General features: G+C 37.2%; 5 protein-coding genes across 7 annotated transcripts; 2 read left to right on the forward strand and 3 right to left on the reverse strand.

Moving 5' to 3' along the window:
• Positions 1 to 278: 278 nt before the first annotated feature.
• On the reverse strand, positions 279 to 2,401 carry LOC135794427 (solute carrier family 66 member 3). Its single transcript, XM_065305711.1, has 4 exons — positions 1,763 to 2,401; positions 1,441 to 1,663; positions 1,261 to 1,381; positions 279 to 1,204 (listed from the first exon to the last, which is right to left on the reverse strand). Exons 1-4 carry the CDS (start codon positions 1,927 to 1,929, stop codon positions 1,059 to 1,061), a joined length of 657 nt encoding a protein of 218 aa, XP_065161783.1. The 5' UTR covers positions 1,930 to 2,401; the 3' UTR covers positions 279 to 1,058.
• Positions 2,402 to 2,790: 389 nt separating this feature from the next.
• LOC135794422 (next to BRCA1 gene 1 protein-like) lies at positions 2,791 to 6,753 on the forward strand. 3 transcript variants are annotated; one of them, XM_065305705.1, is made up of 8 exons: positions 2,791 to 3,349; positions 3,429 to 3,740; positions 3,814 to 3,971; positions 4,046 to 4,343; positions 4,410 to 4,527; positions 4,590 to 5,578; positions 5,693 to 6,172; positions 6,236 to 6,753. In XM_065305705.1, exons 1-8 carry the CDS (start codon positions 3,203 to 3,205, stop codon positions 6,404 to 6,406), a joined length of 2,673 nt encoding a protein of 890 aa, XP_065161777.1. In that variant the 5' UTR covers positions 2,791 to 3,202; the 3' UTR covers positions 6,407 to 6,753. The 3 variants fall into 3 exon arrangements, with proteins under 3 accessions (XP_065161777.1, XP_065161776.1, XP_065161775.1); XM_065305704.1 differs by having other exon boundaries at positions 2,793 to 2,954; positions 3,009 to 3,349; positions 4,590 to 6,172; XM_065305703.1 differs by having other exon boundaries at positions 2,793 to 3,349; positions 4,590 to 6,172.
• Positions 6,754 to 6,762: 9 nt separating this feature from the next.
• On the reverse strand, positions 6,763 to 13,702 carry Jarid2 (Jumonji, AT rich interactive domain 2). The gene is given in 8 exon segments (XM_065305699.1): positions 6,763 to 7,180; positions 7,236 to 7,407; positions 7,409 to 8,387; positions 8,444 to 8,642; positions 8,700 to 8,944; positions 8,947 to 10,118; positions 10,297 to 13,287; positions 13,356 to 13,702. Coding segments are annotated over 8 exon segments (6,045 nt in total). The 5' UTR covers positions 13,424 to 13,702; the 3' UTR covers positions 6,763 to 6,961.
• Positions 13,703 to 14,064: 362 nt separating this feature from the next.
• Positions 14,065 to 16,283, reverse strand: LOC135794424 (solute carrier family 35 member C2). Its single transcript, XM_065305707.1, has 3 exons — positions 15,859 to 16,283; positions 15,084 to 15,800; positions 14,065 to 14,989 (listed from the first exon to the last, which is right to left on the reverse strand). The coding sequence occupies exons 1-3, from the start codon at positions 16,066 to 16,068 to the stop codon at positions 14,696 to 14,698; spliced, it is 1,221 nt and encodes a 406-aa protein (XP_065161779.1). The 5' UTR covers positions 16,069 to 16,283; the 3' UTR covers positions 14,065 to 14,695.
• A 145-nt stretch (positions 16,284 to 16,428) lies between these two features.
• On the forward strand, positions 16,429 to 23,086 carry LOC135794420 (breast cancer type 2 susceptibility protein-like). Its single transcript, XM_065305700.1, has 9 exons — positions 16,429 to 16,721; positions 16,784 to 20,824; positions 20,889 to 21,062; positions 21,124 to 21,331; positions 21,399 to 21,619; positions 21,672 to 21,946; positions 22,020 to 22,235; positions 22,306 to 22,519; positions 22,652 to 23,086. The coding sequence occupies exons 2-9, from the start codon at positions 16,784 to 16,786 to the stop codon at positions 22,868 to 22,870; spliced, it is 5,568 nt and encodes a 1,855-aa protein (XP_065161772.1). The 5' UTR covers positions 16,429 to 16,721; the 3' UTR covers positions 22,871 to 23,086.
• Positions 23,087 to 23,719: the final 633 nt, after the last annotated feature.

A 23,719-nucleotide genomic window follows, 5' to 3' on the forward strand; every position in this document is an offset into this window, starting at 1 on the left:
TTATAGAATTTATCTCAAGCGTGCAAGGAACAATATTCTTATTGGGCTAAAATTATTTTTTCGATAAGGGAAGGTAATTATTTAGTTTTTTTTTGCATTTTTAAATCATTAACGATGTTTTAATTAAATATATTCATCAAAAACAGTTAACTATGCAGTAAGTAATTTGTAAGCATGTCAAGTTGATTATTTTCACTCACATGTTTAATATTTAACTTAATTTGCTATTTAATTAATTAATTGCTATTTAGTTGTTATTAGTTGAAATTTCCAAATAATTTGTCAATTTTATAGCTTTATTCTTTCCTCCTGAATATTTTATGCAACAATTCGTTACTTTACAAACTTAGCAACATAACATTCACTAACATTACTAGAATTACACAATAATCAACATTCCATAAAATTCTACCATAAAAATTACGTGGGTATTTAAAGTTTAACATACGTTCTTATTGTATTACGAATTTCAATGACAATAATATGCAGTTTTCTTATCACAGAAATTATTGCAAATAAAATGATTATTGTGAAGTGTTAAAACTTGAACAAAACTTGAACAACTTAGACTTAAATAACAAATTGAAAATATAACAAAAATAGCCTCATCTGAAATATGACTATAAATAAAACAATAAAAATATATTTGCGCGATGAATCAATCTCGGTGTTGAGTCGAATTTAATTAATGCAGATACTGATAACGGCAATTATCGGAGAGTCAACCCACCGGTAATATTGAAAGTAATTAAAAAATAAATTAAAAATAGTCTTTTATCGTTTCGAACTGCAACGTGTAATCACTATTGACTGATATTAAATTATTTTTATGTCTTTTACTGTAATTCGTGTCTATATATTGACACTTTTCGAATGTACGACTATTTCTATCACTTTTGACGCATATTCTTGGCACAAGTATGTCTTTATAAGTTACAATTACAGATCTTTTGATTCTACTTTGAATCTAACATGAATTCAATATGAAACATTCCTAATTTGCCAAAATTCATTGAATGAAAGTGCATTGATTAAATGCGACGAACAATTCAAACTTTTCATTCAGGTTTTTTAAGTTTTTCAAGATCTTTCGGTTTGAAATAGTATGCAGCAGCTAGAACAGAACTGCTGAGGAACGTATTAACCGTGAAGTTTAGCAGCAAAGTTGTATCGGCCGAGTCGATCAAAATCGTGAAGATTCGTGCTGAAAATGATAAAATTATTATAGTCATACAATAGAATAATAGTAAAAGTACTTACTGAAGTTTGTAAATGCTGATATACTCCAGGTGAGTAAACTAATTGATTCAGATTCCTTTGTTTTGAGGATTTCAAACAGTTGGACAACTTTTGCAGAGGCTCCAATTGGGGTACACATTGGCTGTAAATAAACATGTAATATTAATAAAACAAAATATTAAATAAATAAGTTGAACTTACAACAAGGAATATCAATAATTCTCTGGGTAAAATTCCTGATAAGAAACCAGCAGCAAAACAGAAGTATATGCAGGCTCCAACTGAACTTGCCATATTAAAACTTCCATTGTAGTATAAGACAAATAATATTAAAACCATTTGCTGGGCCAAGATGATAGGATACTCCATGTAAGATAATAATGCATAGCCATGGCGGTAATTGTAGGAGAACATGATTGTGTAACTAAAAATTAACAAATATTCATAGTAAATAATTTTAATTTTATTTTTAAACTTAGAAAAGTTTATTTTAACGTAAGGAATATGAATCTAATGCGTTTACCTGCATAATTCCATGATAAGTCCAGTCAAATTAATGCCCCTTGCATTTTTAACTCGAACAATGTTGATCACCTGGGGAATCTTTTGAATAAAACAAGTTGCGATGGTGATGACGCTCAAAAAATCCGAAATAGCCTCGAGTACCATCAGTCTTGCTTCGTAAGACATTTTTACTCCTCCAATTTGTTGCTTTGACTAGATTATTCTTGATATATCTTTATTAAGTTTTTTCAGGCCACTTCAGTATCTTCTGCTGCTTTCAGGTTCTAACCTTAAAACTTCGGTGTTCCTTTGTACTACAAATCGCAAACTGCCGCAAATAATTATCGAGTTTTTATTTATAAACTTTCAGAATAGGTGTTCGTATAAAAATAAAAGTAGTACTGTGTATCGCAGAGCAAACTGGGATCTGAGTTCGGCAGCGCGGGTTTGAACGATCGAGGTTTAAAGTTTATGTAACGCTTTTTTTTTCTGTTTTACGTAGATACTCGTTTTTATGTAATGTTGTTTTTTGGGCATTGACCATAATGATGCGAATTATTACCATTAACATTTGTTGTTAATTTCGAGTTTAAGCATAGTTAATTACACGAAATCTAAAACGCTGAAATGTTTTAGCGCATAAAATGCGTAAAAAGTTGACTTCCGCTGTGATTGCTTATACAAAGCGACTTAAGAATTTAAACTATTTATTACAGTTATAATTTGCATTATAAAAATAATTATATGTATTACAAAAATATGTTTATGTCTAGAATATTTTAAAATTACGTGATTTTTAACTTAATAACTGAAATAATACTTATTTTCGAATATAAATACCTTTTCAACACTTGGTGTAACAACAAAATGACTCAGCAGTGCAAAAAACAATTCAATTAAAATTCAACAAACCATTATTCCATACTAAAATAATATAATTATGTTTAAAAAAATTTAAAATTTCTAACAAATAGCCAACTTAAAACAAACTTACGAAAGTCCCTATGAATTAGAACTGCGTAGTTACACAAGAGCGCATGCGCTATGCGCCATGCATGTGTTCCTGCTGGAATGTTTACTGTGACAGTGATGTTTACATCCATCTGCTCCTAGTGTTCTGATTTCGCCTCGATTTCTTTGTCTGCTGTGGTAGGAGTGCGTGAACCTTTGACTCCAATCAGTATTAAATAAACATCGGTAGAGTTACGAGTGTAAGCATTATCGCGACTTTCCTTTAAACCAATATATGCAAGTTATAAATACAGTTGCAGTGCGAAGTGCAACGGTGAATGCCGTCAACGGTGCAGGCGCAGTCGATTGCAGACATTTACATCATAGCATCGAAGCAGAAACGTCGTTCGTCATCTGTGTTATTGTTTTGTTAGCTATGGCGTCGTAGGCCTGCTTCTTGCAGCTCGAAAATTACCTCTAATCGGCGCAGAAAATTTCCGCGGTGATAATGTATCCGAAGTCGCGTGATCTGGAAATCGTCTACAATCTGTTATGGCGCAGCAGGCCGCATCAGAGCGACGACAGGGCGAATATCGTCGGAATGTACGACATTCCGTCGACGACATTGAATTGGGAGACATTTAAATCGTATTTGGTGAGTCAATCATAAATTATCAATGTGCACATGTCATGCTTGACTCATTATATTTTATTAATTATATGTGTGTATACAGTTGAAAAATTCAGGAAGCAACGCCACTGATATCAAAGTATCCTACATTGATTCGGATGAGAAAGAGATTGCCATCAACAGTCAGAATGATTTTCAACTCGCGTTGTATTCGTTTAGGCGTCGCGCTCGAATCGGGGAAATTATCACTCTTATCGTGGATAAAGTTAACTCGCGCAAACCTATCACACCGTTAATTCAAAGCTCCGATGCTGAGATTCAAACACAAGAATACAAGGATGAAGCTACACAGCCAGCAAGCCTACAGCAGGATGATGATATTCCTCCCAAATGGTTTACTAAGCACATGAAGAAGGTAATAATACTTCATTATTATTTCTTGCATTACAAGTTTACTTTAATTAATTTTTATTTTTATTTGTGATTAGTTTAAGAAGCAAATGATGGAAGATATGAAACAGCAGTTTGCTCTGATAAGTTCAAAGATGCAAAACACATGTCAGCATTCACATCCTTCACGATCCAAGAACGCTCAGCCTGAATCATACAAACGATCCAGAAAGTTTGAGTTCACTAAAGTTTTGGAGTAAGTTAATATCACCAATAAACTTAAATAAAAATAAATTTATATTAATTTTTTTTTTTAAATTTGAATTAAAGTAAGGATATGTGCAAGAAATATGCGTTCAAACTGGATGAACAGCGCCCATCACAGAAAACCAAAGCAAAGAAACTCACCGCGATTAAAGTCTCGAGCGACAGCGACGTCGCCAAAGAATCCAAAGCAAAAGCGGCTCCGAAACCGATGAATTTCTTCTTTACTGATCCTACGCCACCGTTAAACGATGTCATCTTGAATTCATCGAGTGATAAAACGGCTGGTCCGTTGTATACCAATTCGGTGTATCTTCAAAAGTGGGAGGTGACTAATTCGGGGATTAGTGCTTGGGACGAACGCGTAAGTTTTATCTTTAAGTTTAAAACTAAAAACATGATTTACGCTATTTTGAATAATTTTCCTTAGACTGAGTTGCGTTATGCGTGGGGATCGGAAAAACTCCGACCTACGTTCACGATTCTCAAATGTCCGGAACTTCAACCGGGCGAAAAGGGTGAAATTTCCATCTGGTTCCAAATTCCATGTAAGTACATTGTTTTTCTGTGCCAAGGAAAACAAAAATATGAATTTGATTGAAATCAACAGCTACTCCTGGTTCGTATGAATGTTTCTGGCACTTCTATGATTGCGGTCGGCGTTTTGGTCGCTGGATCGGTTGCCAGTTGAATGTTATTGACTATCCGCGACAGCAACAGTCTGCCTATGATACACAACCGCTTCAAATTATGCCACATGCCTGTATCCCAACCGTTGACACTTTACTCACCGCTGCGCAGTTGGATCCAATCGATTTGAGTAACATGGGCATTGAAATTCCTTGCCAGTCACAGGCGCCCGTACAACTTCAACGCGAAGAAAGCAAGGAGAGTGATATCTCGCAAAGTTTAAATGAACTTGTGCTGGTTGAAACGAGCACAAACAATTTGGATTACACATCCAATTGTGAACCAAGTTCAGATTCGGATAATGTCAGTATGCTATCGGGAGCACAAACTCCTCATTCAGGCAGTTCTGATTATGTTCTCATCCCATCACCTGATACTACTACAACCGCTAATACTAATGAAATAGATCGCGTTGATGTTACAGTTTCAAGTAGCCAGGATGTTCTAACCTCAAATCAGTTGCAACAACAAGAGAATGCTTCGAATAATGTTGAAGTTGAGATTCCAATCGCGGATGATGTACAAGTTGCAGGTGAATCAGGAGTAAATGATGCGGTATCGGTTGCGTCAGAGGCTAAATCCGAACATAATACGGATGATGTCGAAGAGGAGTTGCGAGAAATCAAAATGGCGGATGTTGACCCTGAATATTCTGAATACGCGTATATTTACTACAACGGGGAGAAATATCCGTTTCACAAGGATTACTTGCGTGCGGAGTACTTTAACGAGGCAGAAAAATGCACACCATCTTCACACAGTTCAGGTAGTATGAGTATTTCATCGAAGGCTTCCAACGAAGTGGTGCTTGCTGAAGGTGCATCACAGGCTTGTTCACGACAGGCGAGTACCTCGTCACAGGAATCGAAGAGATTGTTTGTATTCCCACGTCATAGTCCTGGCTTTGAGGTGGTTTATCCCGCCGATGATGCTTCAAACAGCGCATCGATTCCGAAAACAGATTCGGCATCGATGTGCAGTTATGAAGGTGAAGAGTATTTTTCAATGAAGGACGGTTTTCAGTTTCCGCCAACAAGCGAGTCGAATTATTATCAGGAGGGGCATTCGAGCCTTCCAGGTCAGGGTGATATTTGTAGAATGCGCATGAGTGAGTCCAAGGAATATGTACCTTCTTCGAACAGGCCGAAAATTGATGAAGTTGCGACGCAACGTTCGGAATCAGTATCATCTGCATCAAGTGCAGAGATGTCACATTTGGCTATGCCACATACGACTGCGACGCCATCTATGACTTACACATCTTCGACTATCAAGATGGCGCCGGAGAGTGGGGATACGCCGCGTATACAATTGAAAGATACGTCGAGGGCGAGAGCATCTGCGACAACCGAAGTACACACACAGAAGTTTAACGGAAGGGTTTATCGTCCCTCGGTGGGACATCCAGGTAAAAGGGAGAATATCATGACTGAGGCAGCTATTATGGCTGGCACTGCCATGGGTAGTGTAAGGAATGTTGTTAATATGGTTTTAAATACAGGGGTAAGATAATTTTCACTTATTTGTAACAAAAATATGACTGTTTTGGACTTTATTGCTGTGTAGAATGGAAAATGGGTGAACGGTCACTGGGTGGCCGAAGGTGAGAACACAAAGCGCGAGAATGGATTGAAAATTCTCGCCGAGATGGGCTTCTTGAATCGAGACCTCAACGCCACACTGCTGGCGCGGTACAACGACGATGTACACAGGGTGATTTCAGAATTGGTGCAGTAAGTCAACAATGACCTTTAAATTGCAAATATTTGTGTTGTCAGCTGCCTGGCTGAACATAACTAAATCTCAATGTAGGCGTCTCGAGATTAATTAACTTAAAAAGTAATTAGAATGGGTTTTGATTTGTCTATAAACTTCGCTTACACGTTGATATGCTCCTAGTGATATAGATTTATTTTATTTTTTGATGATCTTAAAGTTTACGCAAGCTGGAAGAAATTATCTAGGATACGCGTTTGGTTTACTGTCTGTGGTTTTTATCTTTTGCATATTGCATATATCTATGTAATCACATACACAGAAGAAATAAATATAAATATATATTAGATATTCACCAATACACGGAAGACGCTCGATGGTTTTTTTAAAGTAATTTATTCATAAATTATTATCATCTACGTATTCATCATTTGTTTGTACATTTATGCATAAATCATTGCGTAGCATGGCGTCTAGAAAGCGCTCCAATATTAATAACCGTTCTAACCATAAAATGTGTCCGAAAATATATTCTCGCGTTCATCGTAAAAATAGTTTTCTATTAAAATTTGTAATTTACCGATTTAGAAGCGTCGCCATTCCCGAAAACTTTCCGCCTACTTTCTTTATCAGTTTCGCTTCGATGGCGGCGTGGATTTTCGCCACGAAATTCTCCAGCTCGTTATCGTCGTACGTATACATTAATTTAAGATTCTCCAATTCGATACGCTTTTCTTGAATGTTTTCGATCGCATGCTCCAGGCAATAGTAACCGTTATCTGGACTATCACAAATCTAAAATTTAAATCATTAACATCATATTTTAACATTTAAATGTTAAATAATTTACCATTGTACAATACAAATTCCACCTGCAGTCCTCACAGATATACTCAGTGTCCGTGTCCTGCATCTTCTTCTTGCGCTTCGCGTCCAATAAAGGCAACCTTTCAGTCTTCTTGATGCCCATTTCCTTAATCTTAGCTCGCTCTTTCTTTTCGCGTTCGATCATCCGCTCAATTGGGGAATAATCCTTTTAGAACCTTAACATCACTTCTTGGATCCTGTGCCATACTTAACAATAACCTTTCGTAGGAAAACATTGACGGCTCGCAACTATTCCGTAACTCCAGGAATACTTTATCAGCACAGGATAACCAATCAGGTGGTGCCCAGAACACACTCTCCGAGACTACATAACCCGCGCAGATATTCGAAGTAAATGCTTTTGGGAAAACAACAACAAATTGTCCTGGTTCCTGCAGGGTCTTAGTTAAAGATACTCCATGATCTACCAGGGTAGATGGTGGAACCATTACTGTATCGGTTGGTAGCCATAGGCTTTTATTCAAACAGTAATGCGGAACTAGTTTGACCATTGTTTCGTGGAACTTGTCACTCATCGAGTCCGGTATACCATACCAGATCTTATTCGCTCCTGTGTGTAAGTATTCAATCCACGGTAGACTATGCGGGTCTCTGTACCAGCAACATCCAGCGTACAGCATTCCCACATGAAGTGTAGGTACTGTTAAACCCATTACCGGCCCCATTGATCTCAATATAGACCCGCTGTTATTGGTTAAGACTTTTAAATTCCACGCGTGTCTCGCGAAAGGACTGTTTTTGGAAACTGCAAAGCCATAACCAAAGTTTCCCGAGTCTATGGATCCAGAATGCACGCAAATGTGATGCTGACGCTCCACAACATGCTTCCAGAATTCTTCCTCGACTTCTTGCGCTGTTGGCTCGCCTTCTTTGAACCACATCGCCATTGTATTGCGGGCAATGCGATAGAATGCGCTGAGTGCCATACTGCGCCCTTTAACAATGCATTCAATATCGGCTTCACTTTCGGACTCTTCTTCATCTTCCTCGTCTTCTTCATCTTCGGGCTCAGGCTCATCCAGGATCTGGGTGCCATTTTTAGCTTTTTCAAGCATTTTTGCTTCACGCTTCGCCCAATCGGCTTCGACTTGCGCGAATAATTTTTCTCTTTCGTCTAATAAATTTAGTAATGATAAACTTTTATTTTTAAAGATGATTTATATTACTTACCAGGTGATAATGTGTCATAGGGTAGGAGATATTTACAATACATGTCGTCAAGCTTTGTGACGCGATCTTGAGCAGATTTGGGAATCTTCATTAGTTCCGATACGCGCGGCCATTTTTTCTTTTCGATTACCTCTTTCAGTCCACCGAGGATTTGCACAGTTTGATAAAGTTTCGGTAAATCTACTTCAATCCCTCCAATCTAAAAATATCAGATTAAATTATTATTATTTCTTATTTTGTTTTAGGAATAACTTACCCATGGTGGATGTTTTAAGCTAATACTCTGCGTAGCCAAATATTTCCGAATGGCAACCAATTCCCGAAAGTTAGGCCCCCATCTATGCATCATCTTATGCACATACTGATTATAAGCAGTAAACCGCATCTCATCCAACACTTTACATTCAGGTTTGAAATTTCCCGGCGGAACAATCCTGCATACACCAAACCGCTCCGCCTTTTCTCGGATTTTCTCAATGTACTCTAACGGATCCACAAACTCTTTTCCGTTGGATGAAACACCGGCGCCTCAACAATCTTCGCATCATTCAACATATTCGGAAAGTCTGTATCGTTTACCGGTTTGTACAAATCCTCATTAACTTGTTTTGCTCTTTTATTGACTAATTTCGCTGATGAAGATGAGCTTGCACTCGGCGAGCTGGGGACTTTATATTTAAAATCACCCGAATCTGATGTTTCACTCATACTACAACATGGCTGTTTGGATCTCTCCGTCTTCTTAAACATATTTGGACTAGATGGTGGGAACATTGGTGTCGATTGCAAGTTTAGACTTCCAGAAGAATTGTGTCGCACTAGTTTTGCGCTCATTACAACTTTCTGGTTGTTCGATTCGGTGCCCATCTTTATAGCAACGCCTTGAATATTACTACCAGCCGCACCTTTGGATCCCGGCTGGAAGGGTAAATAAAACATGTGCTCATTGTCACCCTGACCTGCAGGTTCATTGTCTGTGGATTCGAGATTTACTTGGACTGTAATTGGTCCACTGGTATTCGATTCATCCGTTAACATAAGTGAAACTTCTTTTGTTTTATTCCCCACTGCAGATGTAGTCGGCACTGACGCCATATTGGAAGTTGTCGCCATTGTCGTAGGCAAACGGAACTTTTTCTGTTCGGTTTCCAGGCGATCAAGACCCAAACCTAATCCTAAATTTAATCGATTAATAGGATTAGGATCGTCTTCTGATCTGCTCGTGGCTGTACTACTGGGTCTTCTTGATGGTCTTCGAAACGGTGTGCTTACTGAATCTTCATTATCAGCTTCGAAAGCATACACACTGCTTTCGTTACACGCTGAGAATGCATTGGAGTTCTTTGAGATTTGTTCTGCTTTACGGAAAATAGTCTTCTTTTCATTTGATAAAGGTTTCTGGGAACTAGTAGTCGATTTTTCTGGTGTAGTATGCACGGAGGAAATTAAAATCGGCGCAGTTTTCGTTATTTCTTCTTTGAGTAACGAATTTTTCAAATGTTCCATGTTGAGTGTGCTTAAGTTGTTATCAAGTGAAGTTTCCGTTGGTATACGCTCGCCGAACTTTAGCATTTCATCATTTTCAGCTTTGATTACCATAACACCGGCCATTGCACTGTCGTTAAGCCATTTTTCGATTTGTTCATTAGACATATTAACTTTTCCTTTTCCAAATCTGAAAATATTAACCATAGCTTAGAAGTGTACTTGGTTGCATATCATTTACCATAAACTAACAAACTAATATTTTGTTTATATATAACCAAAGAGTGTAGCGTGTACAACAAGCAATTAAACTACATGGTGTGTTCGGTAACTAATTTATTAACTAAAACATAAGTGTCGTGACATACCTTTTACCAATATCTTTTGAAGAAAGCAGGACTTCTTGTGCAGCAGCTGGAACTTCAGTCTTTGCAACTTTCTTCTTCATCAATGGTCTCTCATTCTTGAAGAACTTCTCCTCTTCATCGGAAGTAGAAAATAAAGGTAAGTAATTCTGCGGCCGCTTTGCACACTCTCTCTTTTGTTTTACTGTGCTTTCTGCTTCACTCTTAGACTTTTCATTTTCAGAAGCTTTCTGTGTAAGTTTCACCAGTGGTTCTTCATCCGATTCACTGAAACTGAATGTATCATCCAATTTCTTGGTCTTTTTCTTTGTCATTGTCTTCTTGGGTACAGCCTGCACAGTTTCAGCTGCATCTAGCTTTTGCTTCTTTAACTTTTTAAGAATTAGTTTCTCAGAGTCAGAATCTGAAAAGTTTGCAGATGAATTCTTCGTTGGTGATCCTTGTTGATTTTTTGGAGATACTAAACTTTTTGATGACGTTTTATCAAGTAATTCTGGTTTGGATTTGGTTGTTTCCGTTTCTGATTCGCAATCTTTACGCTTCTTGTCTAATTTATCAATTTTTTCGGTTTTGTCTACTTTTGCAGGAGAATTTGCTGCTTTCTTGGCTGTTGTTTTCATTTTTGCTTTTAATTTTAGTTCGTTTTCTCTCTGCTCCATTTTGCGAACGTTTGGTAGCTCCGGAAAACTATCGATAGACATATTATCAACATCATCATCGTTCACCAACTTTCTACCTAGGATTTCCATGTAAATTGCGGCTGCTAACTTTGTTTTGCGCGCTGGCCTCTCTCGAATCGTCGAAGTTTCAGTTTTCTTTTCAACTTTATCACAAGTTTCGTTAGATTTGTCACTTACTTTCTTTGCTGTAGGTGTTTTATCTACTTTTTCACACAATGTTTTGTCTTGTTTCTCTTGTTTTTCCTTTTTCTCTACTTTATCAACCTTTTTGTTAAATTTGGGACTTAAAGGTTTGTCTACTTTTTCAGCTTTTTCCACTTTATCACATTTTTCTGTTAATTTTTCAATTTGCTTTATTTCCGGCACTGGTTTAAATGGAGCTATTTCTTCAATAACGATTCCTTTACCAACAATAAATTTATTATTTTCAATTATTGGTAGTATTGGTATTTTGGAAATGTCCGTTTTATCAATATCCAATTTTTCTTTCTCTTTGGGTTCCTTAGCTTTCACATTTTTCGTCAATTTGTCATCATTATTCTTTTTGTTGGTCACTTTTTCAGGCTTCTCTTGAATACTGCTATTTTCTTGTTTTTGTATACTTTTATTAGATTTGTTTACACTACTAACTGTTTTATTCTCTGTGTCATTCTTTGTTTCTGACACAGGACTTTTCACATTCACGGTTTGATCAGCTTTTTTTGCGGGTGTCTTCTTTAAAATTGGTGATTCCTTAGGTTTTTCATCATCGGTGACTTTCTTGGTGTCTTTTGTTTTCTTTTCAGTTTTCTTCACCTTTTTCTCCGGAGTTTCTTCCTTTTTAGATTTTTCATCAGGTGTATTTTTCTCACTTTTGTTAGTTGATTTTTTATTTGCTTCATCTTTGTCTTCAATCTTTTCCTTTTTCACTTTTGTTTCAGGTAACTTTTTAGTTTTTTCTTCCGTTTTCTTATTTGCTTCAATTTTCTTTATTACTTTTGGTTTATCCTCTTCAACTTTAACTTTACCTTTGATAATTCTCTTAGTTTTTGCATCCTTCTTAAGAGAATTTAATATTTCCTGCTTTTTTCGTACATTTTCTCGGGTATTGGCTCCCGGCGACTCTTTCGCTTCAACTTTCACATCAGCCTTAGTGTCACTCTTCTCTGATTTCTCAACTTTATCCTTAGTCTTAGTCTGCACTTTCTTTGCAATTGTTTTTGTTTTGATCTGCACTTTTCTAGTTAAAATTCTTCGCTTAGGCACGTTCAGTTCAGTTTTTCCTTGCAAAATTTTCCTTCTTAGTTGACTTCTCAACCTTGGAGAGGTTGGCGACCCTTTTAGATTCTGTTGCCGTATTAAGATGCGCTTATTTTGTAGAATATTCGACCGCGTCACCCTTAAATTTTGATTTTTCCTCTCTGGCAATTTCTTCTGGGGCGGTGTTTCCTCCTGAGATTCTTCTGAATTATCTGTGGAATATTCCTCATCATCTTCATCCTCTTCATCTTCTTGGTTCTCTTCTTCTTCTTCAACTTCTTCCTCTTCCAATTCGTCAACTGCTTTTATTGAATTCTTATTTTTTAAATTTTCTTTGATGTTTCCCTTTGTGTTGGCGATTTTTTTAATTTCTCGTTTAACCACACGATTCCTGAGATTCCTCAGCGTCATCTTTTGTTTAATGTTTGCGGTGCTGTTAGTTTGCTGAATACTCGACCTTCTTGTTGTGACTTTGACATGTTTCGTTGCGACTACAGTGATTTTAGTTTTCTGCGCGACATTCTTCTTTGTAACCGGCTCCGCTTTGGTGATGCTCCGTGTTGTTCGCACCACAGTTTTATTCGTGTGAACTTTTTCTGATAGTTTACTAATTGTTATGGCTCGGATTTTTGCCATCTTTTGCTCCTGATATTTCCTCCTCAGTGCTTGTAATGCCAATGCATGCCGACGCTTCTTATCCATGTGTCTTGAAACCACAACAGGATCGGCGCGCTTCCTTACTCCGAAAGCAATGAACGGTTTATCACCCTGAGCTTTACCAATGTTTGCCGGCAGAATAACGCCATTTTTGCTCGATCCAGGCGATTCCGAAATCGGCGGTGGACCCTCAGTCATTGCAGCATTATTAAAAAAGCTCAAGCTCTGAGGCAATGCAGGTGTGCCGCGAAAACATAAAAAGGTCAAGAAGTCTTCAGTATTGGGTCTCTTCATTGGTAGCAACTCAATAGGCTCTGGCATCACTTTTTCCTGGATTTCAATCTCTGTCACAGGAGTGAGTACTGGTGAATTTATGTTTGAGGTTTGGGCAAATTTCCTTTGTGCTTGGACTTTTGTCCTAAAAATAGAATAGAGAAAATACAACGTAAAATTGGAAACAAAAGTAGTGCGTAAAAGCGATGTTACCTTTTCGGGCTATCGTCCAGTATAAAACTGGACGACCTATTATCTTTGCGTTTTCGGTTGAAGACCATTTTAAAAAGTCGCACATAACCTCCACGCACTAAAAACCCAAAGAAGCTCGCCGAAAGCTTCGTCTAAACACGCAAAACAAAACACGCACGACAGGTGCACTCTTGTTTAAATTACAACGCACATGGTTAAGGGCTCAGTTGTTAATTAAAGTCTACATTTGATGAGGGTAAACAGTTTTAACACCTGCGTCGCTTTTTTTTCTTGTTTACAAGCGCAAAGCGCTCCAAAAGCTGCTGTTAACTAATGTCAGGTAGGCAACTAATCATACTTGAAAGCACGAAAGCTTACAGTGCACTTGGGGATATCTAGGGATATTACCAACTTTATCAATGCGCAATTTTTATTTTTTACGCACTAGTATAAATTTTGCAAAGATTAAAATCTAAGTACAAAACAACTGGGTACTGTTAAAAAAATCGTATATTAATAGAAACGCAAATATATCTTTGTAAATAAAATAGTTTATTTAGATTTCAGTTTGTGTTACAATATACTTAGTGGTGACATTTTTCGCCTAATTATAATAATAATATATAATTATATATAATAACTATAAAATAATAGTTCGAAAAATGCCAAAAATGCGAAACATGTTTCAGTAACGTATAATGTAACACAACACGAAATTAAAATGGAAATAAATAAAATAGTTTACTATAGTTTCTTTAAAATTTACGTCCAAAATTAAATAACACTTATTAAATAATATATTTATCAGAAGGAACTAAACACGGAATGTATAAAATTGTTATGCGCATACCGTGCGCCCATAAAAATGGTAGTAATGTATGAAAAATCGACGAAAACAAGTCACGTTGAAACTGCATTAACCGTACAAAATATGCCGCTTATCGCTGTAAATCCGAACAAATACGTGCGCGATTGTGCATATTCATGTGATTAAGAAACATTTCGTCTGATACAATTGCGAAACTCGTTCGTAACTGTTAAGTACATACATACATTTGAGCATACGTCACACACAGTAAAAAAGACGCACGAATTGCCCGAAAATGGTTTAAGTGCACATAAAAATTCCAAAATATCTAGATACATATTGGACCTCTTGTGTCATAACTTATGATAGATTGCGACATCAGATGCCGGACTAGGGAACGTCGAACACGCCAATTGGGCCAAGTGATTATTTGATTGTTTTTTTTGTGTTGTTTTTAGAATGGCACTCGTATTGATCGAGATCATCGAGATCAAGCGAACTGTTCGATTCGTAGTTCTTTTGAGGTTAGTAAGTTGGGTTAGGATTGGTGTCATCACCTATCGTGTCGATTGAGGATATTGAAGATCTCCTGCGAGTCTTGTTCCTCTTCGCTTTCGCTTGTCAGGTGCATTTGCTCGATTTCTTGTTCTTCCAGCAATGACTTGCCCACGCCGAAGTCGTAACTATCGGACTCATCAAATTCATATGTGCGCGTATGCGCCTGCAGCACACTGATTTTATGTACCACGTGAATGATGATTCCGCCAATACAGAAGATTAGACCGACTACATTTATCGCCGAAAATTTGTCGCCAGTAAGGAAGGCTAGGAACAGCATGAATAATTCCTAAAACAAATGTTTCTCGTTATCAGCTGTTTATGAATAATTGCACACTCTGATAATAACCAGTATTTTAAACATTTGCAATAAATGTACATACCTTGAATATTCCTGCGATCGATAAAGTTAAGCTGGAAGTATAACTGACTACCATCACTTCGGAAAATTCCATCAGGAACGCAATGAACGCTCCGGCGAGAATTTTAAAAATCAACCAACTCATCTCGTTTGAATCATCATCGGCGAGTTTACCAAATTCTTCCACGACTTTCGAGCCTTCCATTACCACCATGAACGGCAACACCGATATGATCATAAAGCCTTGCATGTGATAAATCATATCAATGGGACTTTTCATGCCCAATTTCGACTTTTGCATGAGCATCTGAACGCACGTCCATCGCACGCCGCTGCTTATTGATGCAATTAACACCAGGATAAAACCGAGGAGATTAAATTCGCTCGCTTTGTACGTCACAAGGCACAAGCCGAACGAAATCATCGTGACAATCGTCGCCAGACTCCAGGATTTCTTCTCCAGTTTGAATAGAATTGCAAAGACTAGAATAAAGATGATAGTGGTTGATTTTGCCATTGTATACAATGACACAGTGATCAGTTCAAGGCCCCAGTTGGAGAAACCGATGTCGATGCCGCTGAAAACGCCGGCGGGCGCGATCGCGAGCAAATATTCCTTCCATGTCAGGTTGAGTCGTTGCCGACCGAATTTTAAAGCTATTACACTACGGATGATCACAGCCAGAATCAGTTTCACAATCATATGAATGCAAACTGTGAAGAGTGGACTTTTAAAAGACTAAAAATTAAGAACATAATATTTATTCAATACAATAATTATCTTTCAAGTTGTTTACCTTGTAAAGCCATCTTTGATAAAATGTGAGTCCTATTGATGGGGCAAAATAGATGCCAATGAGGACTGCAGTGTAGAAAGACCGCCATAGGCATGCGGAGGTAAATATCCTTCGTGGGGGTGTGTCGCCGCCGCCGGCAGGGCCAAAGAGATCCTTCGGCTCGATGTCGACGTCGACTTTTTGATATTTCTGGTGGCGGCGTCCTAACATATTGTTGCAATTGTTGCGCGCTTTAGTGTTGGCATTATTCACTCATTCGGCGAGTGTTGCTGTCGTGGTTTTTGTTTCCGTCTTTCCGCTCAGCTGGCTTCGCCTCGACCGTGACAACGAACGCGCGCGGCGGTTAAACCCACCGAGCAAAAGGTGAACGTGGAGTCGTGGAATTTTGAGTGCGCCAACAATGCGACTAGGAGGTACAGCGATAACATATGGAAATACAATGTATGCGAAGTAAACACTGTGGCAGTAGCGGGAACATTGATTACAATGTGTGTCTTGATGTCTATAACCGCAAAATTTGATAGGAAACAACCAAGATGATAATTATATTTAATTGATTAAGACAATAAACGTAATGTGTTGTGTCGTATTGTTGCAAATCTTATTTTGCTATTACTAAGTTTATAATACAGGTTTTAATATGTGTTTCTGAATTGCCCCGGACATGTTGTATATTGTGAGTTGTTATTTCTCCTACGGCGCTTGCGTAGCATAAATACAAAATACAACAATCTTTGTTTTCCTAACCGCTTCAAACCTTTCAAATCTAATTTTCAATTTCCAAACATGTCACACGAAAATCTCTAAAAATACAAATTCGCTCATCGTATTCTTCTTTGATGTACTTTTTCTAAGCCATTAATGTGAGTATGAAAACATTCTGGAGAGAAATAACCTAACCATAATTAATTTCGGAACATTTTAGATGATTTCACCAAGAAAACAAGATCATGAAGATGATAAAGAATTAAGTCTTTCTCCTGTCCTCACAAGAAAACGCTTCTCGAGAAAACATGTGAATCGTAAGTTTTACAAACCTTCTACTTCGCCAGATGCAAAGCCAAATATACCATCACCCACAAAGTCTCCTAATTCATATATACCAGTGCCTGTTAAAGATTACATTAAAAATGCAGTACATTCAGTTAATATTCATCATTCAGATGAGCACAGTACAAGTTGCAGCAGTTTGACAAACTTTAAGCAACAGGTGATTAAAAATTGTGCTATATCAAGTGTGTTATCACCTAATAAAAGCCCTATAATAGTGAATAATCAAGTTTCAATATCAGAAGGCTCAATTAAAAATAAAAAGAGTTCTCCTAAACACATATTTCAAGAGTGTTCACAAAATAAAGTAAAATGTGCCTCTGGAGGATTTGGAGATATGTCTGAAGATGAATTTCATCAGTTTCATAGTAAACATTTGTTAAACATTCCTAGAAAAGTATTGGATATGCTTTATGAGAATAGCAAGTTTGCAGAAGGCAGTAAAACAACTGTAGAATCTGATACATCACCTTGCCTGTCACCATCCAGCAAAGAATCGATATCTAGTCCGCGGAATATTTCCAAAAGGCCTATCCAAACATTACCACAGTGCATTAAAGAAGAGGATACTGATAAAGAAGCTTGCAGTCAACCAAACTATAATGATAGTACCGATGAATCGGTTGCACATGTACCGCAATACCAGTTTATTCCAACAAATAATTGTAAAAACAAAGTGAAAAGTTCGTTTCTAACTAAAAATGTATTTGATAATTCACAAGTTGATGAGCATATTGAAACAGAAAAAAGAAATTTTAGTTTGTCACCTGATTTACAGCGTGTGATTCGAACGTGGACCGAAGATGAAAAGATAATCGCTAACACCAATCCTGAAAGAGCGCAGCGTGACGTCAGCGGAAACTTGTTTGGTAACCATAGCAACGACTACAGTAACCATGGGAACGCCAAACAACGGAGTGAAATCCCGTTGCTTGGTTTCTCCTCCGAAGAAATTGAATTAATCGAGAAGAAGTACCAAAGGTGTAAAGAATATTTAAATTCAATGGGTAATAAGAAGAATAAACTTAAACGACCAAGCGTCAAGAAAGTAGTGCAACATACAAAACCAACACAAGGTAATAAACATGTATTAAATGAGAATAGTATAATGGCGGTTTCATCTCCTGTAAATCAAACCAAACTCAAATCACAAAATGACATCGTTATTAATGGCGTCGAAGTTGAGAAAAAAGATGATTCTATTGCGCTGGCTGCTAACAATCGGGTACAGATTTGTATAGGTAATAATCGAATTCAAATTAATATCAAAGCCGATAAAAAACCGACATCTTCTGAAACATCTAATGTACCTAATAAGCAAGATAGTCAGTCGACGGGTAAATCCATTGAAATGCCTTCTGCAAACTCTGGAGATATAAAGAGTCATGGTTTCTGGAGTGGTAGCATCGACGATTGTAAACACAATGATAAACTACCAAATACTCTAAACAAGATTGAGAAACTTGTTGCTTCGATGCGTTCACCGTGTGTTGCGAAAAGTTCAGCATCAAATAATTCAATCATCAACGGGATTACCGAACTTTCCAGTAGTGGTTTTAAGTCAGGATCAGGACAGGCTCTATGCAAGACGGAACCTCTTGAAGAAAGCAGTAAATATAGCGGAGTAATTAACAAGAGTATTTCTTTCGATGCAGCCTGCGGGTTTCAATCAGGTGGTGGAAAACCAATAAAGTTAAATGCAAGTTTATTAAACAAGGCTTCAAAAATGTTTGATGACTTGAATGGTTCTTCTACTTCTGGTAGTGGAACAACAACGAGGGGAGAAGGTTTGACAAGCACTACTGGGAGCACCTCACCCACCACTCGATTTTCTGCTGATGTTACAAATACTTCTTCAGACGAATATAAAGCTTTTGAAAGGAAGGCGTCTCCAGTTAAAGAGAGAAAAATTTTAAAGGCAAAGTCATTGTTGGGTAAGCATCGTCGTGAAAATGAATGCGGCGGTGGCAAGGAAAATATTAGAAAGACATTATTCAGTGATAACTTTGAGGGTTCTAAAAATGTTGCTGAAATTGTGCAGTTCGGTAATGTCCAAACATTTAATTTTGACTTTAACGCTGGGTTTTCGAGCGCGTCGGGTAAGAAAATAAATTTATCCCCGGACAAGCTGAAGAAAGCTTCAGAAAAATTTCAAGATTTGGATTTTGCGAGTCCTAAACAAGGAAATAATACAAATTGTGGCGGTTTCTCCAGCGCTGCGGGTAAAAAAATAGAAGTGGACCATGAAAAAATTGCAAGAGCTACAGCAAAATATCATTTTTTAGATTTTGAGAGTGCTCAACAAAAGTACGGTTTAAAAGTTGAGTCTAAATATCCAGAAATGAACACCAGCGCTGTACAAACGGGAAGTATGAAAAACTGTAATGCGTTTGGTGGTTTTTCTAGCGCATCCGGAAAACAGATTGAAGTGGATGCAGAAAAGCTTCAAAATGCTACTTCCACATATCAAAACTTAGGCATTGATTTTGAATCTCCGCAAATTCAAGTACCTCCGACAAGAAATATAGGCGGTGGATTTTCAAGTGCCTCGGGCAAGAAAATAACAGTTGATCCTGAAAAAATAAAATCGTTTGCCGATAAATTTTACGAGAATTCTGACGTGCCTAGTACATCATCAACTAAAACAGCTCCCGAATTAATTCAAGATGTTGTTCAGTCGTATGACAAAGCACTGGAACGTTTGAACTCATCAAAAAAGTTTACATCTTTTGATGTCACTAAAACACCAGTTAGGAATGATATAATTGAGAGTAAGAAAGAAAATTCAACACCAATGAAACAAGTTTCAACAAGTGGTTTAGCCAAGAAACGATTGGGAATGTCAAGAGTAACAAATATAAGTTCGATACCTAAAGAAAAGTTAGAAAAAGCGCGATTACTCTTTGATGAATGCGATAAGGACTTAACAATCACACCTATGAAGAGTTTCTGCAAGACTTCAAGAGTTCACCCGTACAACACTCCTGGACCTGCTGCCAATAATTATTCAACTCCTCTTAGAAATAATAATTTTTTAAATGAAATGAGTACCAATAGAGGAAACGATAAGTTAATGACAAGCACTCCAATGGTTCAAAAGGTTAGTAATAGAAATTTTGATTTAGACTTCACTCCAATTAAAAGTAATGGCGGCAATAAAATTAATAAACGTAGGAGAAAGAGTCTTAATCATGATAATAGCGATGATGACTACGATGGCATATTGTTGTTTTGCGAAAAATCTAAAAGTAATTTTCAAGAATTGCAAAATGATATCGATGCGGAGTATTTACGGCTTAAGCGGAAATTGGAGATCCTCGAAGAACGTAAGAAAGCATTAGAATCTCAACGGTTGGTAGTTGATCAATGTGATCATGAACATAAAAGACCACGACTTGGTATACTTAGCATACGTAAAACGAAACAAAATCGTGTTAAACTTTTGGAGTTACCAGGAATAATCAACCAAAAATCAGATTGCTATACCATTGAGTTTAGAATTCAAGAAATTACTCCGCGCAACGCTGAACAAATTCACTTCTTGTCGTTGGTTAATGATAAACCTGTGGTACATTGCCTGGACGGTGCGAAGGTCATTCCAAATACACATAATACAATCGGCTTGACCGAGATTAACAACGCTTTTCAAGTCATGCCTGGCATTGAACCCAATTTGATTCCCAAAGGGTGGGTTGCCAATCATTACAAGTGGATCGTGTGGAAATTGGCATGTTACGAGAGGAGATTTCCGGATGGTTTAAAGGATTCATTGTCGGTGGATAATATTATGCAACAGTTGAAGTATAGGTATGATCGAGAAATTGATCGGGCAAATCGTCCTGCTATTAGGAGGATTATGGAGAAGGATGACGTTGCTAATAAACGGATGGTTTTATGTATTGCGGACATTATACAAGTACGTTGTTCAAATCTTTTTTTAATGTTTAGTGTATTTGAAAATTACTAATGAAAATTTACAGATTTGTGGTAAAAAAATCGAATTAATATTGACCGATGGATGGTATCCAATTCGGACTAGCATTGATCAGTTGTTAAGCCAACAAATATACAAAGGTAAACTTGTTGTTGGGACGAAGTTGATGATTCAAGGTGCGGAGATTTTGGATTGTGATGATGGGTGTCATCCTCTTGATGTAAGTTTTAATTGTTTTTTCTATCTATTTTTTTAATTCAGTTTTTTTTTTGTTTCTTCAGGCGCCTGATCATGTTAAATTGAAAATCGGCTACAATAACACACGTCGCGCATTGTGGCATCTGCGTCTTGGTTATTATCACATTCCAACCCCATTTCCAATCCATATTCGGTCGATTCAGCCTGATGGTGGATTGGTAGCCTGCGCTAAAGTCTATATTGTGAGAGTTTATCCAATTCGGTATATGGAGGAATTTAAAGGAATGAAAAGTGCGTAGGTTTTATCTTATTTGTATATTGTTGTTTCTAAGTTGTTGAGATGTTAATTTTTTATTAGTTTGGAGAAATGCAAAAGCTGAAGACAAACGTTCATCTGAATTTGAAAGGGAACGCATAAAGGAGCTTGAAAAGATCAAAAGTCAAGTCTATGATGAGTACGAGGCTAGTCTAAAGATGTCATCAATTAAAAAGTTGGATAAAAATCAACTGAAAACAGTAACTTGTCCAAAACAATTGTATCAATTGATTGAGGCATCCAATGATCCAGAAAGTTTTTATGTAAGTTATTTATTTAATGTAGAATTGAAAGTTATTAATTTATACACTTTAGAGTATGTTAAGTTCATCACAAAAATCCTCACTTGTGGAGTATAAACTGAATAATGCATCAGCACGCCAGAAAGAGATCTCTGACCGCATTTCGAAAAAAGTGGAAGAGATGAAATTAGCTCGGCGAGATGTCACACCATTGTTGAAGGTTTTGGTGACGGATGCACTCGAAGATAGTGCAAAGTGTACAGTGTTAAATGTGTGGAGGCCAACAGAAGATCAGATACAGATTTTGCTGGAAGAAAATTGTATTAGTATATATAATGTTGTTATGAAGTAAGTTATTGATCATTACAATTATTTATCACTAATGCTTTATATTTACGCGGAAATTTGTGTGTTGTTGTAGGAGGACCTATGAGCTGAGCACTGTGAGGCGTACCATGTTCCGCCTTCATGATGGAGTTATCAACAAACGATGTCAACGGCAACTGCTACCGATTTCGATGACAACCGATGTTTACTATAAGCCGTTGTTTAATGAATTTGATACCGTCGGAGTTATTGTGGAATTTACAATCGGGGATTATGAGCAGGAGGTTTGGCTGGCAGATTTTGCAGGAAGGTCAGTTACAAGTAGAACAATTTATTATTAAGTGTTAGACTATAACCAAGATTTTAACTTATATTTGTAGATTATTGTATGTGAAAATTGTCGATGGACCCAAAGTGTGCTCATTGCTTGACACAGTAAGTATTGGTCAGTCAATTGGACTGTGCAATCTTGTCATGCATACTCCACACAACGAGTTTGGTCAAGCATTGGCCAATCAGTACAGCTCACTATCACAATTTCCGCAGCAGACGTTTCTACAGCAAGGACTGGAACTCTTTAACTCCCAACTATCGGTAAGCACTAGATATAGATTTAGTAGTAAAATGTGAAAATAGTTTAGATTTTATTATTTTAACGGTAGACAATTACGTCTATTTATTTCTATCAATTGTATCACGTATATGTTATATTTGTATATTGTTTAGGATGTGGGAAAACTTGTTAATGACTGTAAATTGAAGATTGAAACATTGCGCACACTCGTGAATCTCAAACCGATAAACAACTATCAGGATAATTCTGTGCTGCATACGACGAAGCCGCACCTCTTTGATGATTCGTTAGACGAGGACGCAACAATTCCTTCGCGACTCACGATGTTTGACGTTGCGATGTCGCTTATTGACACTGACAAATTTGTTTAGTATAGTTTCTGAAACTTGGTGAAACATACTTTTAAATTCATGTTACCTTCCATGTTATTTAAAACATTGCATATTTTATTTCAGAGTCTATATTATTATTTTGTTTATGTATCTATCTAGTTGAAAAAGTGACTGTTTATGTTATGTTGAAATTTATATATCTAAAAATATTGAAACGATTACAGGACTTTGCCGAATTGGCGATATTGCTTTTAATTGATGATTGTATGTTTTTTTTCTTACTACAGTTGACTGAGAGCATAATCCTTACGGGTACTACACAATATTGTGCGAGCTACCACTGCGATCCCCTCCTGATACCTGATGCTTTCCACCTGCCGTGTCGTTAACGCAGCAGGCAGTTTGTGCCGGGTAATTTATGATGCTGGTCGTCGGTTAAATAACGCAGATTCTGATAATTGATTCTGTTAAGTCGATACGTGATAATTAATCGGTATTAGGTGTTACCAATTATTTCCTTCGGTATACCATGGAATTAGGGTGTTTTCACCAGGGTGGGTGTGTGTGTTATCGCCAGCCGTCGGCAACGTGAATGTGCACATTGTTGTGTTTGTGCTCATGGCTTTTCAGCATTATTCTGGAATGACTGACTTTGGATTGCACTGGTAAGTCTGTAATGATACAAAATTAATTGTCTGGCTTCCCGTGCGGTATGTTAATGACATTCACGTTATGTTTTTGGTGCAGAGACGTTGTGAATTAGCGGGATATGCTATTCTTACCAATTTAGAACGGAGTTTCTGGTTTTTCTGTTTCTAAAACAAAATCACGGGTAAGTAAAAATCAATTTTGGTTTTATCGCTGATGGGTCGAAAACATTTCCAATTA

Source organism: Atheta coriaria, unplaced genomic scaffold (genome assembly GCF_025399875.1).
Source record: "Atheta coriaria isolate IRGN ID8LTWV9N9 unplaced genomic scaffold, Caltech_Dcor_3.1 hic_scaffold_6_pilon, whole genome shotgun sequence".
Lineage (NCBI taxonomy): Eukaryota > Metazoa > Arthropoda > Insecta > Coleoptera > Staphylinidae > Dalotia > Dalotia coriaria.

What these genes read in the sequence shown, in the direction of transcription:
- LOC135794422 (XM_065305703.1), top strand. Translation starts at nt 3,203, where the DNA reads ATGTATCCGAAGTCGCGTGATCTGGAAATCGTCTACAATCTGTTATGG. An exon ending in GAGTTCACTAAAGTTTTGGA is followed by an intron (nt 3,972 to 4,045) that starts GTAAGTTAATAT and finishes TTTGAATTAAAG; the next exon opens with TAAGGATATGTGCAAGAAAT. An exon ending in TTAGTGCTTGGGACGAACGC is followed by an intron (nt 4,344 to 4,409) that starts GTAAGTTTTATC and finishes AATTTTCCTTAG; the next exon opens with ACTGAGTTGCGTTATGCGTG.
- LOC135794424 (XM_065305707.1), bottom strand. Translation starts at nt 16,068, where the DNA reads ATGTTAGGACGCCGCCACCAGAAATATCAAAAAGTCGACGTCGACATC. An exon ending in ATCAAAGATGGCTTTACAAG is followed by an intron (nt 15,801 to 15,858) that starts GTAAACAACTTG and finishes CTTAATTTTTAG; the next exon opens with TCTTTTAAAAGTCCACTCTT. An exon ending in CGATCGCAGGAATATTCAAG is followed by an intron (nt 14,990 to 15,083) that starts GTATGTACATTT and finishes CATTTGTTTTAG; the next exon opens with GAATTATTCATGCTGTTCCT.
- LOC135794427 (XM_065305711.1), bottom strand. Translation starts at nt 1,929, where the DNA reads ATGTCTTACGAAGCAAGACTGATGGTACTCGAGGCTATTTCGGATTTT. An exon ending in AATTATTGATATTCCTTGTT is followed by an intron (nt 1,382 to 1,440) that starts GTAAGTTCAACT and finishes GTTTATTTACAG; the next exon opens with CCAATGTGTACCCCAATTGG. An exon ending in ATCAGCATTTACAAACTTCA is followed by an intron (nt 1,205 to 1,260) that starts GTAAGTACTTTT and finishes TATCATTTTCAG; the next exon opens with CACGAATCTTCACGATTTTG.
- LOC135794420 (XM_065305700.1), top strand. Translation starts at nt 16,784, where the DNA reads ATGATTTCACCAAGAAAACAAGATCATGAAGATGATAAAGAATTAAGT. An exon ending in ATGGGTGTCATCCTCTTGAT is followed by an intron (nt 21,063 to 21,123) that starts GTAAGTTTTAAT and finishes TTGTTTCTTCAG; the next exon opens with GCGCCTGATCATGTTAAATT. An exon ending in CTGGCAGATTTTGCAGGAAG is followed by an intron (nt 22,236 to 22,305) that starts GTCAGTTACAAG and finishes TTATATTTGTAG; the next exon opens with ATTATTGTATGTGAAAATTG.